The sequence below is a fragment of the Haliotis cracherodii genome, unplaced genomic scaffold (assembly GCF_022045235.1).
Source record: "Haliotis cracherodii isolate W230 unplaced genomic scaffold, xgHalCrac1.p SCAF_19, whole genome shotgun sequence".
Taxonomy (NCBI): domain Eukaryota; kingdom Metazoa; phylum Mollusca; class Gastropoda; order Lepetellida; family Haliotidae; genus Haliotis; species Haliotis cracherodii.
Window position 1 is genome coordinate 18,434,305 of NW_027266274.1, and position 17,828 is coordinate 18,452,132.

The 17,828-nt window shown below is 40.1% G+C and overlaps 2 protein-coding genes across 2 annotated transcripts; both read left to right on the forward strand.

Annotated features, from left to right (window-relative positions):
- Window positions 1–397: 397 nt before the first annotated feature.
- Window positions 398–6,553, forward strand: LOC139466606 (gustatory receptor for sugar taste 64a-like). Its single transcript, XM_071248196.1, has 4 exons — window positions 398–835; window positions 1,511–1,579; window positions 6,006–6,095; window positions 6,455–6,553. Exons 1-4 carry the CDS (start codon window positions 398–400, stop codon window positions 6,551–6,553), a joined length of 696 nt encoding a protein of 231 aa, XP_071104297.1.
- Window positions 6,554–9,283: 2,730 nt separating this feature from the next.
- On the forward strand, window positions 9,284–17,689 carry LOC139466633 (gustatory receptor for sugar taste 64a-like). The gene is given in 5 exon segments (XM_071248219.1): window positions 9,284–9,718; window positions 10,230–10,298; window positions 14,177–14,266; window positions 14,654–14,773; window positions 17,372–17,689. Coding segments are annotated over 5 exon segments (1,032 nt in total).
- The last annotated feature ends 139 nt before the right edge of the window (window positions 17,690–17,828 follow it).

The following is a 17,828-nucleotide window of genomic DNA, read 5'->3' on the forward strand; positions in this document are numbered from 1 at the left end:
ATTGTCCGGGTTATCATGGGACTATAAGCAGTCGAAGTCAGCAAAAAGGTGCACCGCCTCGGTGGTGGCTTCCCGGATATATTCCAGTGTGGTGTGTGTAATTTACGTTCTGTTTTGTGTGGAGATGACGCGATCATATTCGAAGGCTGAATCCTTAACTGAAACAAGTCTTACCATAGCGAATCAAACTGTTACTATGTTGTCTCTAGCTTACTGGTGTCTCAGTACCAGCATCCACAACAAGGTACGCATATTCTGCGAACGTCTCCGTGAAACACGGTTGAAGTTTAACAGTTGTGTTTCAAACACTAAATTGAGGCAGAGGGTGAAGAGAGCATGTTTATGTATTGTGATCTTCGCGGCTTTGATCTGTGTGGCCAGTGTATTATCTATCAGCATGATGGATGGTACATTCAATGAATTCAGTTGGTCAAATGTCATCTTGTCATCGATAAGGGGTGGCTATGTCACTCTGCTGAACAATTCCTTATTGCTTCTGTTCTTGTCCATCTCCCTTCTTCTTACTTATGAATATGATAGTTGCGCAATGAGACTGTTAAGGGCATCTGAAGGGTCCGTCAAAGAAGAGGATATTGAGGACATTCGAGGTTACCATGCATCGTTAACTGACATTGTGGAACATGTGTCTTCTCTGATGTCCAGACACGTGGCTGCTGGCTACGTCAGCTCCTTCCTTAGTGTGTGTTTCTGTCTGTACAGCGTCATCAACGACGACACGTCCTTTTTGAAAATGAGTATTGCCGCATATGCTGTTTGCTCTTCCATTCAGCATCTTATCGCTCTCACCTACATTGGTATCAGACTGCACGAAGCGGTAAGTGTTAGAATGTTGTTGTGGAAGATGTACGGTGAAACCCTCTTTGACAGAAGATCACACATTCTGAATGATAAATATATATTGAATGTCCATATGCTTACAAAGCGATTTTATGATTCGTCTGAATGAGTAATTTGGATCAGCAGGGTTTCACCCACAGTGGTTAGGCTTTGTATTCCAGAACAGGTCTTCAGCAACCCATGCTTGCCGTAAGGTCTGGCTCGTGACTTGGTTCATGCATGTCATCGATCCCAATTGTCTAGATCGATGCTCATGATGTGAATCGCTGGATTGTCTGGTCCAGACCCGATTATTGACAGAGCGCTGTCATATAGCTGGAATATTGCTGAGTGCGGCGTTTAACGACAAACAAATCATATGACGAACCCTTGTGAGGCTTTCATCATGATTCGACAATGTTGCAGTTGCAAATGAATGTACATTTTGTAATTATTATGGGATTACAAATGGGGCTGAGTACCATTTTTTCTATATTAAGTTCCAATGATGTTTCACTGCAGATGTTTTTGTCGTGATAAGCAACCAATTTAACTACTGGGCTGTCTTGGTATCGCCGGTGGCTCGTTACCGTCCACGTATTATTATGTTATCCGATTGTGTCTATTTGTTTTATTATGAAGTGAAGGAAATAACTAGAATGTTTCTATGCAGGCTTACCGACCTCTAAATATTCTGCATGACTTGGCTGGGAGGAATATGCCAGACAGAATAATTGGACTGGTAAGAAACCATTCTGACAATATATTTAGAGACAACACCTTATCTTTAACTCGAATATAACGAGAAGTAGGAAACAGCTTGAAGCTTTCAAGCTTTTCATCTTTCGAAAAAAAGTTTGAAAGATCAACTCTCATGTGGTTACTGGACCTTGAACCCGGCACCCTCTTCCTGACCTACTGGGTTTGTCCTGAGTCATTAGAGCGTGGTAATTGGGTTTTACACAGTTTGCACATCGGTGTTAAGATTCATTCCTCATAATAACGAAGGAAACATGACATTTATTTGTGTGCATGTATGTTTGCTGTCGTGATATAGTTGGAACATTGATGGCATGAGACAAAATTCACTCACACATACGCTCAATAATAACATTTGATACAATAGATTTGAAATTAATTTGGGGGCATAAACATGAAACCTTTGCGGCACTTTCGAGATACGTTCGAGCCACTTTAGAGCCAATATTGCTCCAACCTTTCCGTCATAATACTTTCACTCTCTTGTCATATGTGTGCCACATTTGCAGCACACAATACTATATTACTTTCCTTGCTCATTTATTTTGGATTCTTGAGTTTTCAAGAACTATTCTATGGCATGCAGATGTGCTCTGTTTGAACTGCAGGTCATCTTGTTTCTCTTCGTTTCTTTTCAAATGCTGATAGCGATAATTTTAGACAGTTATTGTTAGGTGATCCTCTGGCCAAGGTATCTACCTCTACCTCTGTCACTGATACCAGTACTTACATTAACTGAGGCGATTCATGTGACTACATCTAGATCAGAAAGGAATCACAATATTTTATAGGCCGATATAACGTTCAGGAAGACTTTTTACCAACTAATGGTAAGTGCATTTCTGATATACATAATATTCCAAACAAAGTTTCATTCTGAATAAATGCGAACTCTTCGTGTTCACAAAGGTTTCCTAAGACAAGCGTATTCACGAACACTACGTCGTTAACTTTTTGAAAGCTGTATTGGGACTTGAATGTTGTAACCTTGATCAAACAGCTATGTCAATATGAGCGGAAGAGTTATCTCCCTGGAAAAGCTTCATGTGAAAAAAGGGCTTCCCGTAATGTTCTCTATATATAGGACTTTTCTGGAAAGGTTTCCTTGTATACGGACAAAACGTCATTGCACATGTGACATTTACTCAATATCTCAAATCACGTCAAGCACTTTTCCTGCGCAAAAGGAAGTGTCGACTTTCTCTAAGTATAAAACTTGTACACTCTAGCTAATCTGTTGCAGACCGAGCAAACAGATGAGATAAATAGGGACTTACAGATACAAGCTTAGGAAACAATATACAATACAAGTATTTATTAATGTAGACATTATGGATAACAATTTCTTTAATTACTGTAAAGGCGACGTTTCGGTTGACATTATTTTTCCGTTGTCCATCAAGACTGAATGGTGATGTTGTTGCTGCTGCTGCTGGTTTAAGTATTTAAGAGGTCGCCTTCTGCCATAGCAATTTAGGCTGACCTGTCCCTCTTTGGGACTCATGTGTGTGAGTTGGGTACACATATCTACACTGAGTTTTGGTATTCATAGAATTTCTTTTTTTGAAATGATGCGAGTTCTATTTTCGTATATTGATATAATTTCATTTTGTCTTTTGTTGCTCTGTTTATATACAGGAGGAGCTGTACATCTCTCAGAAATAGAGTTAGTTTGGTCTTCGCTATTGCTATCTCTTTGCTTTAGGAGATCTACGACAGACAGCGGATCAAACTGCAATTCTTGTTTTAGCCGAGCCGGGCTGGGGCGTAGCGTTGACATTCCAATTACAAGTGAGCAATGGATTCAGGTTGATTGCAAGATGGACAAACCTTGTCACAGTGCTTTTTGTGACCGATTCTGATACACAAGATGGCTATTTCAACTTTCCTTTCATTTGAGTTTCGCTTATGGCTTTTGGCGGATCTTGGCTTGAATTTTGTATAGCCATCTGCCGATCTTACTTGCGTCCCACTGGGCTTGTCATCGATGAACTAAGGAGGCTTGGATGTTGCTTTTTATCTCTAGGTTACTGAAGGGAATAGGCTGTATCTCCGCCTTGACCAGAGCTAGCTTCGCCAATGGGTCTGCTTTTTCATTTCTATGAATGTCTATGTGAGACGGGATCCAACACAGCTCCACCTGTTGCCCTTGGTCCGATAATTGTGTATATTCGTATATAATATTATTGACTGTGCTTGGCCTTGAGTTTGAGTTTCTGCAGCTGATCACTTGAAGTTCACTTAGCGAGTTTGATGGGTTGACTGCCTTTGCTTCCTGTAGTTCCGGTGTGACTTTTAGTGCATGATGAATTGCCTCCTATTAAAGCCAGTTAAACAGGATAAGTATACATAGGTGGGGTGATTCTTGCGTTATTCTAATATGAGTTCATAGTAGCCGGATGGGATGAAATAGCCTTGCCCATTGACTTGTGTGTTTCCGAGACACGGCCCAACACCTCACCAGAATCCTTCCCCCTTAGGCTAGGAGAGAGTCAGCTGATTTCCTTAACTGAAATCTACATGACTTTCTTTGAACAGCAAGACCTTATCACATCACCCATTCAATCAACTTGCTGGTTTGTTATCCTAAGCAAGAAAAAGATCCAATCCTGCTGTCTGCCAGAAGCCCACCCACACTGATCAGTCCATCCACTTCAACTCCAACCATCCCTTTAGAACTACGACTGGCCTCATCTCTACCCTCTCTGAACGAACCATCAACCATTTATTCTGCTAACCCCAAACCTGAGATCTAAGACCTCCGCCAAGCCTTCACTCACCTGAATGATTATTAACAAAATATTGTCGACAAAGTCATCTCCTCTTTTTCGCCAATCCACACCCAGATCTGCGACCCCAAAACCTGAATCGGGTCCCTTCCGTATCGCCCTCCCATTCATAGGACAAGCCCCCAACATCATCAGCCGCCTCTTCAAACAGCAAGCCAATATTGACACCGACTTCACCAGTTCCACCGCTCTCAATACCCTTCTAAGAGCCAACGGCAGAAACAGGACCACACGCTAAGAACCTATAACTGTGGACAATCCTATGTAGGTGAAACATCTCGCCCCATCAACACCAGAGTCAAAGATCACAAAATCAGAGAGAAAATCAGCCGTCTCAGACCATATCAGCGACTGCTCCCATCACAACATCAACTGCGAAAACGTCCAAATCCTCTGCAACAACATCATGACTTCATTGAAAGGAAACTAATAGAAGCAGTCCACATTGGCCGCAACAGGCCATAAATCAACATAGACCAAGGCTCTTTCATCCTATCCGCCTACTATGAACTCATTAAGCAGTCATCACCCCACCTATGTATATTTATCCTGTTCAATTTGCTTCCTATCTTATTACCTTCCTCATCATATGTTCTCTGTCCGTCATGTTGTTACGTTATTGTTCTGATTTCATTACTTAACCTACTCACGTTTATCGCCCTCATGAATGCAATTGTTGTTACTGTCAATCCTTCACCTACATGCCCGTGAAGATTCCAGGGTAGAATAAGTCTTCAGCAACCCATGCTTGCCGTAAAAGGTGACTATGCTTGTCGTAAAAGGCGACTAACGGGATCGGGTGGTCAGGCTCGCTGACTTGGTTGATACATGTCATCGATCCCAATTGCGTGGATCGATGCTCATGATGTAAATCACTGCTTTGTCTAGTCCAGACACGATTATTTACAGACCGCCGTCATATAGCTGCAATATTGCTGAGTGCGGCGTTAAACAACAAACCAACCAACCAACCAACCAACCAACCTCCACCTACAATGTACTATTCAGCTGTGCTTGACAACGGTACAAGGATCTACGCCGTAACGTCACCTTTACAGTTATTAATAAAAAATATTATCCACAAAGTGTGTCTATTTTGTCCTCCGTCAACTTCTAAGTAATGCTAATCGAACAATTCAAGTATTTATTTGAGAACTCTCAACATTCCTGGTATTATTCAATGACAATACGTGTAGAGTTGCCTGTTGATAAGCTGCCGTCATATGGCCTTGTTCCGCCGGTGTATCTTGCAACAATTTCACTAATTTCATCAAAGGGTATTGTGACGTGTTTTTATTAACTTTCAGGTAGAAGGCCCCGTTCCACAAGGCGATCGTAGCGCAACGACAGTCGTAAGTCTACGTTAAGTACAGGAGTTACGATAACATAAGCGCTACGATATCTATGTGGAACGGACCCCTGAATTCTAAATGTAGATCGTTGTATAACATTATATTAATACGTGTCAACTTGTAATGTATTTGAAGTATCATTCTGTTACATTCAATCGAATTATGGTGTGAATCGCATAGATGTCTGTCTACATACATCTGACCACATTGAAAGAACTTACCTCTGTCATTGTCACTATCATATTTTTCTTACGAACTGCACACCCAGGTTACGCTGTTCGCCAACAAGTTGTCTCAACGTCAGATCGGAATCAGTGCTTTAGGCCTAATGACCATCACGAAGGACACGATCCTAACGGTACGTTGAATACATATAGCTCGGACAATATTTGTAAATTTTAAGATAAGACACAATTCTCTTCTCTACTGAAACCTATTACAGTATGGCCAAACGTAGCTTCATTACATCCGAATTACCCTGTGTTATACTATCAGGGTTAGAATTGATCTTCAGCCAACTATGCTTATCGTGACTATTGAGATCGACTTGGTTGATTCATGTCAAGGTATCCCAATTGCGTACATCAATGCTCATGATGTTAATCACTGAATTGTCTGGTCGATTATTTACTGGCCGCCGTCATGTAGCTGGAATATTGCTGAGTGCGGCTTTAAACCAACTATAAATCAATAAACTTTGCTTCTTTGTTGACACAGATCATCGGTACCCTCCTCACCTACGTTTTCATCGTGATCCAGTTTAAACCGGAATCAACGAGTGAATGTCGAAAGGATGCAAACACTACGGCAATATAATTGCATCAACTCGTATTTGATTTTGCACGAATGGCTAGTCAGCTTTACTTGGTGATGTTTTAACATCGTCACAACAGACATGTTAAGAGCAAACACCAGAGAACAATAACACTCCATTACCTGCCCCAAAGGCAAAATAGTGGTGAAATTTATTTGAAGGATCGCCGAAAATCAGTAACAGTGCTTTGTGACGTCTGTCAAGTATTAAATTGGTGTAATGGGCTCCGAATGTTTACAAATAGATATATGCCTACAAAGACGCCCTTAAGCCACAATCAAGTACACGATGTTAGCAGAATAACGGGATGTATGTGCATATGTGTTTAGTTGTATGAATGTCGGAAAGCAACAAACAAAATACTTTAGCGTCAGTTGGAGATAGGTTTAAGTGTTGGTTCATCAAGCCAAATGTTTCAATCCCCAGGTTAGACAGTATATGAAACTTTGGTGTCCAACACATTCGTATTCAATATTTCTAAAAATGGCAAAAACTACACCCACTCACTCAACAACAGAAACGTCAGTCAGAATGGAACAGACGGGAAACCCTCTGTGGAAGCAAACCCTTCTTTTCATGCTACATTCTTTGTGATTCATGGAATACGTGTTGTTTGATTTGAGAGAGCCCTAACAGATATTAATATAACAAATATAATTATAACAAAATAAAAAAGTGAACACGACTCACTTATACTCCCGACCTCGACTCAAACATATTTCGACGTTCAAAACATGAATGAGGCAATTGTTTCTCAGAAGACCCACTTATCGGAATATAACCATGCACTGCACCTCTACTGTTAATAAGGAAACTGTACCCCAAAGTAGTTTTTAAGTTATAGGTCGGACAAATAGTGAAGTAAACAAAATTCTATGTTCAAAACAGTTCGTATTTTCTCAGATAATCCACATATCAAAATTTAACTTTACACTACAACTTTTCTATTCGGACGGAAACTGTTCCCCAAATTTGAAAAGAATCCATGCAGCAGTACAAATGTGTCAGTAAAACAAAATTCCAAATATTGAAATCTAACTTCGCACGGCACCTCTCTTATTGGTTTCGAAACGGTTCACAAGTCTAAAATGAATCTATGCAGTAGTTTATGAGTTATAGGTCGCACTAAAAATGTCTTCGGAACGACGGACGGCAAGACGGAGGGACTGAAATAACGACCTCCTGTAGACACCTTATCAGCCTAAACTGTAACCATTTCTAACCTTTTGTTGCAGACTGTAGTTACGCGAACTTATTCTACCACCCACGAAGCTCCACTGGGACTTCTTTATAACATGTATGTCGTTCTGGTATTATGCTCGAGGGATTACAGTTAATATGTAACTTCATATCGTTGTGGCAGAAACGACTTGATTCACTTTGGACTTTCCTCTCACATTAAGCTAACACATCCTGAAATAATGAACTATCGTCAATTATAATTCGTCATACACCGATGGAATAACAGACATTCGTCGCAAGTTACCGTTTTAATATGAAATTCGGTCCCAAAGAAAATCACATCCCAAATTGTTTTCCCCTACTAAACCAAATATTTAGTGGGGAATGAATATTACAGCACCAATGATTGCTGGAATAACTTTTAAACCTCCAATGTATTTCTTTATTTCTCTCTCTCTCTCTCTCTCTCTCTCTCTCTCTCTCTCTCTCTCTCTCTCTCTCTCTCTCTCTCTCTCCATTTTAATGGCATCATAGACCTGCAATTGTACACTAAGATCAATTCATCTGGAATTGAAATCAATTAAACCTTATTACAGAAAGCAGTGTTCCACAACGTCACATAAAAATATGTAGTTGACACACTCATCGTTTTCCTACCTTGCAAAAAACTGTACACATTTGTATATAACTTCATGTTTGATGTCATACTCACAGAACATTTTCACTGAGAATGCCATATAGCTTGATTGATAAAGTAGTTTAGTTAATCTCATTTATAGACTGTCCATTAAATGCTTTTACAGCAAAGGCCAAATGCGTACATGCAATGACTCTCAACCAAATAAATGTTTTGGTGTTGAATAGCACTGGCTTACTCGCCTCACCAATTTCTATCTCGAACCTCTTAGGGATTTCATTATGCGTTCGGAATACTTTGTTGACTGATGCATTGTCATGGATACTATGACTATCACTGGTAACATTTAGTTCACAACAGAACCATATGAAGGTCTAGCCTGCAAAGAGAGGACAACATACATTTATTATCCATTCTGTCAAAGATGTTAAAGATTTTCAAAAATTCCGTTCATACATTTAGTGATACAGATGATGTACAGGAAACATTGAGAAGTGTCCAGAGACTCATGGCATTGTCCGGGTTATCATGGGACTATCAGCAGTCAAAGTCACCAAAAAGGTGCACCGCCTCGTTGGTGGTTTCACGGATATATTCAAGTTTGGTGTGCATATTTTACATACTGTTTTGTATCCAGATGATACCATTATATTCGGAAGCTGCATCTTTCACGGATACAAGTCTTACCATGGCAAATCACATTGTTACTATGTTGTCTCTAGCCTACTGGTGTCTCAGTACAAACATTCACAACAAGGTACGCATATTCTGCGAACGTCTCTGTGAAACACGGTTGAAGTTTAAGAGTTGTGTTTCAAACATTAAATTGAGGCAGAGGGTGAAGAGGGCATGTGTAAGTATTGTGATCCTCGCGGTTTTGAGCTGTGTGGCCAGTGGATTCGATGCAAGAATTATGAGTGAAAAATACAGTGAATACTATTGGCCTTCATTCGCCTTGGCTTCGATAATTGGTGGCTGTACCACTCTGCTAAACCATGCGTTATTACTTCTGTTCTTGTCCATCTCCCTTCTTCTTACTTATGAATATGATAGTTGCACAATGAGACTGAAATGGGCATCTGAAGGGTCCGTCAAAGAAGAGGATGTTGAGGACATTCGAGGTTACCATGCATCGTTAACAGACATTGTGGAACATGTGTCTTCCCTGATGTCCAGACATGTGGCTGCTGGCTACGTCAGCTCCTTCCTTAGTGTGTGTTTCTGCCTGTACAGCGTCATCAACGACGACAAGTCCTTTGCGAACTTGAGTATCGCCGGATGTGCTGTGTATATGTCCACTCTGCATCTCATCGCTCTCACCTATATCGGTATCAGACTGCACGAAGCGGTAAGTGTAAGAATGTTGTTGTGAAAAATGTACACTAAAACTTTATTAGAGAGATATGGGATGTCTGTATGGTTACAAAGTGGTACTAGGATTGATTTGTCTAGACATTTGAGCGTAGCAGAGTTTCCACGACAATGGTTAAGTTTTCTATTCATATTACCAATACCTAGACGATCCCAACTGTGACCTTTATCATGACATCGCAGTGTATTCTGTTCATATGAAACAAAGCCCTTTTTTGATTGTATTAAGGATTTAGTTTAATCTTTGATGCAGGGATTGTGTGGTATTTATCTTGTACGGATTTTTATGGAGCTTTGGAATCCAATATAAAAGAGGAATGGACATGATACCATCAAAGAAATTTAACACATTGGCTACCTTGGGACTACCAGTGGCTTCGTTACATTACACGAATTATGTCATCCGATTTTCTGTGAGTTTAAATGTGTTATTAGAAACTGGTTTTTATTATTACTTTTAATGAAATAACTAGAATGTTTGTATTCAGGCACACCGACCTCTGAATATTCTACATGACTTGGCTGGGAGAACTATGCCAGATAGAGTAATTGGACTGGTAAGAAATATTATAACAATGCATTTACACAAAACACGTAACATGCTTATATATAAAACAAAGGTAGTTGTATTTATTAAAACTATGTGATCTGTGCAACCTTGATTAGGTGTATTATAAACCTTGAAATATGATCTATCGAATTTGATAAGTTAATTATATATATTCTTATAATTCATTTTTCGCTTCTTCATTGTTATTCCTGCAATCTGATAGTCAGTTTCTTCTGCATTAATATCCCAAAGAAATAGAAGTAGAATAATAAGCCACGCTCACCGAGACAGACCACTGTCCTTTAGACTTCCAGATCGATTGTACGATTCCAACTACATCATGAGCATGTGTTTGTGAATCTATAAAACAGTGACGATACCACGAAAAGCATATCCTGACCCGATGACACCGGCGCAAATACACGCAGAGGCAAGTCACTTGTTCACCTGATTTGTTTTGTTTGTTTTATTTTGTTTAACGCCGCACTCAGCAATATTCCAGCTATATGACGGCTAACTGATACACACCCCCCCCCAAAAAAAAAAAATAAATAAATAAAAATTAACCAAAAAAACAAACAACATATGTGACTTTCTCTGTAACCACAAATTTCCTGTTTTCAGGTCTCATTTCTGACTCACACTTTGCCAATTTCGTCTTTCAATCCTCTAGAATCTACTCCCATATTCGAAACTGACGTTTTCTAACTATTTCAGCCTTAAACCCACCACCGAGATCGTACTAGGCCCTTTCCAGTTCCTTGTGTTGTTAGGTGTCGATTCCCAAACTGAAACACTATGTTCACCCAGAAATATGTACGTAAAAGAACCTAGTACGAAACCAACAAACAACCAACACAATTAAGTGTGTATACAAGCAAGAAATGTATTACAAAAATTAGCTTGGTTTACAAATCAATACCAATTACTGCACAGCAATTACAAAGGCAGTAAATAATGGAGTGGTAGTACAATATTCAATAGCAATATAGAATATGATGGCAGTGGTCAGTATCAAATACAAAAATACAGTGGGGATAGCTAAAGTCAGGGATTATCATACATATTCACCCAATCTCATTAAAATCATATCTTAGTTCTCGCTTCCGCTTAACAAAGATCTGAGGACATCCCATTACGGGTCACGTCAGACCGACCTTGCGCGAACTTTGACTGACCAATGGAAGGACTGACAAACCAACATTAGCCAATCAGAAGGCAGCTTTCTCGTGCTTTACGGCACTAATTTCAAATTGGCGACTACGCTTCGAAACATATTTTGACAAATTCTCGATTAAAAATGTGAAACCTGAACAAAAGAACATTCTGGAATGGCTAATACACTCTCCAATAAAGAAACGCACAGGTAGATTTTTAGTACATTTATTGTACCTGATAAAGGCGATATATTTAATTCAATATCATAGATACAAATATGAAAGTTTGGAGCTCGATAGTCACACGTTGTCGTTGTACAAAGCCATTGAAAACTGTTCATTGTCATGTCACATAAGGCCACAAGGTTGCGCTGAACTCAGTATCTCGTGTGACCCGGACAGCATTCACGGCTCTGCATCCCCTGGCACTGACTGGATAAGTGTACGAATTCTGTCCTGCGGAATTCTGCGCTATTCTGCTTGTAACGCGTTGACCAGTTGTAGGAATGTCACCGGCGTGTTCTGACGTTGACGTACACGTCGATCGAGTTCATCCCAGAGGTGTTCGATTGGTTAGAGATCTGGAGATCTGTGTCCGGTGGTGCGTTATCCTGTTGAAACAGCTCCTTCTGGCGGTCAACGATTGGAAGAAGGCGAGGTTGAAGAATTTGATTCATGTAGCGATTTGCTGTCAAATTTCCCTAAAGCACAACTAAGTCAGATCTCATGGTGTAAGATATGGCCCCCCACACAATGACACTACCTTCACCAAAATAGTCAAATTCACGTACACAATGTAGGGCAAAACGCTTATTTCGACGACGATAGGTGGAACAGTCGAATGTAGCGATCCTGTGCAGGGGTGGTAACTCTTGGTCGGCCGCTTCTCGGACGGTCTGCAGTTGAATTATATGTGTGTGTCGGACACAAAGGCGGCAAATGGTGCTGTGGTGGACGTTGAAGTGGCGTGCAACAGAAGACTGCGATTGCCCTCTTTGGAAACGTCCTATGGCGATCTTCCGATCAGCAGCACTTTGTCTCGGCATTTTCGAACTTGAAAAATGTTGACAATCGAATGACAATTGCCTTTTTATATTTGTATTTGCTTGGTGGTTTGAAGAAAATGAGACAAAGGATGTGAGATCGTTCACATGACACAGCCCTGTTTTCACCACTTATCTTTTTGCATCTGTATCCAACTGGATGCAAAGTTGCCATAACTTGTGTTTTGTAACAATTAAAGCATGTTCAGTTTCCAGGTATTTCTTCTAGAGTCCATTTCTGGTGTCCCCCGCCGTGATATTGCTGGAATATTGCTAAAACCGGCGTAAAACCATACTTACTCACTCACTCTTCAAGAGTCTAAGTGACATGTATTTATTTTCTGAATGCAGTTTAACAGTTGCACGTATGTCTTGATTGTTCTCAAAACTGTCTAATTTATCACACAAACATGGTTTTGATATGTTCCCCACCTACCTCGCCTGATTGCTGGAGTCCCGTCGACGGACAACACTTTTCAGCTTGTTAGGAGACATACCAAGAGCTTCAGAAGCTCGTTTCAAGTATTTATTAATGGCAAAAAAAGGTTTTCCTCTTTCTGCTTTACACCGGAAGAAATCATACACCTTAAATATCAGCTATTTCACATCAGCTCAATGCGCTGAGTGCAGTGAGTGTTTGCGATGTCCCTCCTACTATTGTGATCCGCTTCCTTCAAGATGTAAACTTGTACACATAACAACATGATAGTTTCTTAAACAACTATTCCAAGTGGTGGGAATAAAAATAGATGTTGTTGTTACAGGGTACAGGGTATTCATTGCTATACCGTATTGACATTTAATAGACTTTTCCCGATTTTAAGATATTTTGGAATAGGAGCCAAACGGACCGTTGTATATCTTGACAAGACGTCGACTCACATGCCTTGCAAACAGGACACCAAAGGGTGTCAGTAGGTTGTTGCGAATGACCCTTCCGTGAACAATATTGTGTGGGATTTGCTCAGTCATAATTATTTTTCAATTCGTCGTTCTCATTTGGAGCCAAACGGACTGTAGTCACCTTGCACCAGTCGCCAATGCTCACCTCCGGCCGCACATAATGCCATGGCCAACAATTAGCCTAGAACATGTATGAGGTCACTGGGCACAAATCTAACGTTATCATCGGCGTCAATGTCACGGCGAACGCTATGAATCAACCGAACTCTAAAGGTTTTTAACATCTCATGGATATGAATAATGTCTTCGGGCATTTTTTTTTCTTCAAGATATTTGTTTTAATATGCTTTATGAGGATTTAATCATCTATTTAGGCTCTTAAGCCCATTTCAATCATTGGATAATATATGCGCGAGATTGGACGCAGGCATTTTATTAATATATGAATTACTTTTTGAACTGGTTTATTCTTTTGATAAAGATTGTATGAAGAAAAATCATCTGGTTGAGGCATGTACATCAAACTAAAACTGATTCGCCAATATTGATGGCTGTTTTTATCACTGAAACACAAATCACAAATGCTTAATTTAGTTTTCCGACAACTCGTATTGGCCTTGTTAAGTGGGATATTATCAAGCAAATAAAGCGACAAAACCCTTGCCATAGTCGACTGTAAACCACACTCTACTTAACTGAACACACGTTTCGTGCTGCTATAAGCAATATATATTTTGATGAAATGCATGACACTTTGATATTTTCCTCATGTATACACACAGGTAACACTGTTCGCCAACAAGTTGTCTCAACGTCAGATTGGAATCAGTGCCTTGGGTCTAATGACCATCACGAAGGACACGATCCTAACGGTACGTTGACTACACATAGGTTAAAAGGTATATATTCACAATGACATTTGCCAAATCATAAGATGAGGAACAATTATTTTCTCCACTGGAACCTATTACTGAGTTCTCATACGTAGCTTCACTGCAGCCAAACGAATAATTGTCATACCATTACTTTGATTCTCGTCCGTGGAGGTCCGAATTAGAATTGGTCTTGGATAGGGTGGCCAGGTCGCCGACTTGGTTGATTCATGTAATAGTATCCCGATTGTGTTAGTTAATACTCATGATGTCAGTTACTTGATTGTTTTGTCAAGACTCGATTATTTACAGACCGTCGTTATGCAGCTGTAATATTCCTCTGTTGGTCGTAAGCAATCAATAAACTTTGCTTCTTTGTTGACACAGATCATCGGTACCCTCCTCACGTACGTCTTCATCGTGATCCAGTTTAAACCGGAATTTACTGGTGGATGTCGACAGGATGCAAACACGACGGCAATATAACTGCGTTAACTCGTATTTGAAGTGACCTTTACGTTTTTTGCGCTAATGGCTATTTAGCTTTACTTTATAATGTATTGTTATGACTCGAAGTTAACGCTTTTGCACTAATGACTACTTAGTTTCACTAATCACACTTCATTATCTGCCAAAACAGATTCCATTTGGCGTAATAGGTGAAAGAGTGATGACAATTATTTGTATGGATCAATGAAAATCAGTAACCGTGCTTTGTGATGTATTCAATTGTTGTCATGGTTTCCGAATGTATACAGATTGATTTCAATATCTACAAAGTCCAATAGCATACACATGTGAATATTTTTATCATTGTTCTGCTCTCGGAAAATCAATAAATATACTCATCCTTGTTATGTTAGGAGGTTTGTCAGCACCCTACCCGGGCTCTTGAGTTTCACCAAAGTGGTAAACGTCTGAGACCTGCATCACATGGGGCTTAGCTTCCACATTAAGCTGACACGCTCGGCGTTTAACCCAACTCACACACTCAATAACTGGAATTGGCGCTTTTCTAACACAGAATAATGTCATATAGCTTGATTGAATAATCAGTTGAGGTAATCCCATTTATAGACTGTCCATTAAAGGTTTTATACAGCTTACGTGACAGCAATGACTCTCAAACATATGTTGTATTTGGTTGTTGTTTGACGCAACACTCAGCAATATTCCAGCTATTTGTCAGCTGTCTCAAACAAATAAATTGTTCAGATTTTAATCTCTCTGGAGGACTGATTGTCCCGCCTCAGCATTTTCCAGGTTTAACCTCTTGGGGATTTAAATGTACTTGTTGACTGATGCATGGCCATGGAGACTACGACAAATACTGGTTACAATGAGTTGAAAACAGAAACATATGAAGGTCAAGCCTGCAAAGAGAATACACAATATATTTAATATCCAATCTGTGGAATATGTTAAATGTTTCCCCAAATACCATTGGTACATCCAGTGACACAGATGATGTTCAGGAAACATTGACAAGTGTCCAGAGACGTCATGGCATTGTCCGGGTTATCAATGGTCAGTAAAATGGTGCACCGCGTCGTTTCTGGTTTTCCAACCTCGTTGTTGGTTTTATACGTTATGTGATCCTCGCGGCTGTTGGCTGAATGATCCGTGCATTATCTAAACTTATGTTTGGTTCAATAAAAGTAAATTCTATTGCTCGTCTTGACTTCGATAACGCATATAGATCGCTCTGCTAAACCATTCGTTTTTACTTCTGTTCCCTTCTTCCTCCCCATGTTACCATACAGTGATTATAAACCTATAATTAGACCTTACATCCGTGAGCTGATGCAAAAGAAGTGGGACACCCAAGTGGGCATAAATAAATTACATGCAATACAAGCAAATATCGGTTATACCTACTTGGGTTGTCAGTGCAGATTTGAAGAGGTCAGTTTAAGACGATATCGTATTGGCCATTCACGTTATACTCATGAATATATTTTAAAAGGTGAGGATCCTCCATTCTGCATCCCTTGTGATGAAAGAATCACGGTCAAGCATGTCCTGCTTGTCTGTGTTGATTTTTCCATCACAAGGGATAAGAATTTCAAAGTTTCAACTATGAAGGACCTTTTTACACAGGAAAGTACTCATTGTTTTTTTAAAGGAAATTGAATTATGTCATATATTTTGATTGCTATATTTTGTAAATAAATAACTTTTATAATTGGTAGAATTATTTAGTAACTGAGATCGTTAGTGGCTATATCCTCGAAGGGGGTTAAAGTAGTGTAAAATTATTGTCCCCCTTGAGAGGGTATGGAAGACCACGTCTTTCAAAGTATGTTTATTTCTGCTCTTTTAAGTATATATGTTCGTTTGTTCTGGCTAGATTTGTCATTAATCGCCAACAGCGGAAGGGATGATGTAAATCCGGCTGGGGTCCATGCAGGTAGCAAAAATACTGTAAGTCCCCATGGACCCTAGCATGGTGATCTACCTTCAGCTGCTGGCGATCTTTAGCCCTCTTTTGTATTGTACCGTTATATATAGTGATATCTTTTTATAGTTGTATGCTAGTTTTAAATATCAATCTGTGATATTCTAGTAATTTTACTGTCCATCGATGACAGGTTTTAATTTAGTTAAAATATATGTATAAAAAAGTATAATTTCTCGTCATGATATGGCTGAAATATTGCCGATGTGACGTAAAGCTTTAACTCACTCACTCACTCACTCACTCACTCACTCCCCATGCGTATGAACCGCCTCCGTGGTCTGGTAGAGCGTCCGGCCGGAGAGCGGAAGGTCCGGGGTTCGATCCCCGACCGCGTCATACCAAAAGACGTTAAAAGATGGTGCTTGTTGTTACCCTGTCTGGCGCTCGGCATTAAGGGGCTAAAAAACAAGGACTGGTCGGCTCGGAGAAAGTATACTGTGTCTGAGTGGGGTATTCATGTTAAACTGCGGTATGGTATCTCAGTGAGCTAGCACTATAAATCGGCATCAGTCCGGTCTAGCACAAGCAGCCGCACAAACACACTCACGTACATGCAAGTCGCTATATAAGTGCAATACTCTTGGACGCGACGTTAAACCCCATTTCACCTCACCCTTCTACTGGCGTATGATGGTTGCACACAGAGACTGTTAAGGGCATCTGAAGGGTCCGTCAAAGAAGAGGATATTGAGGAAATTCGAGGTTACCATGCATCGTTAATAGACATTGTGGAACATGTGTCTTCCATGATGTCCAGACACGTGGCTGCTTGCTACGTCAGCTCCTTCCTCATTGTGTGTTTCTGCCTGTACAGCGTCATCAACGACGACACGTCCTTTATGAAAATGAGTATTGCCGTATTTGCTGTTTGCTCTTCCATTCAGAATCTCATCGCTCTCACCTACATTGGTATCAGACTGCACGAAGCGTCATCAACGACGACAAGTCCTTTGGGAAAATGAGTATCGACGCATGTGTTACATCCATTTCCCTTTTGCATCTCATCGCTCTCACCTATATATATATTGGTATCAGACTGCACAAAGTGGTATGTGTTCGTAATGATATATGTATGCAATGTCTATAGGATTACATAGAGGT

Coding starts and splice junctions, on each gene's coding strand:
- LOC139466606 (XM_071248196.1), top strand. CDS start 398: ATGATGGATGGTACATTCAATGAATTCAGTTGGTCAAATGTCATCTTG. Junction 836..1,510: donor GTATCAGACTGCACGAAGCG/GTAAGTGTTAGA, acceptor GTTTCTATGCAG/GCTTACCGACCTCTAAATAT. Junction 6,096..6,454: donor CGAAGGACACGATCCTAACG/GTACGTTGAATA, acceptor TTGTTGACACAG/ATCATCGGTACCCTCCTCAC.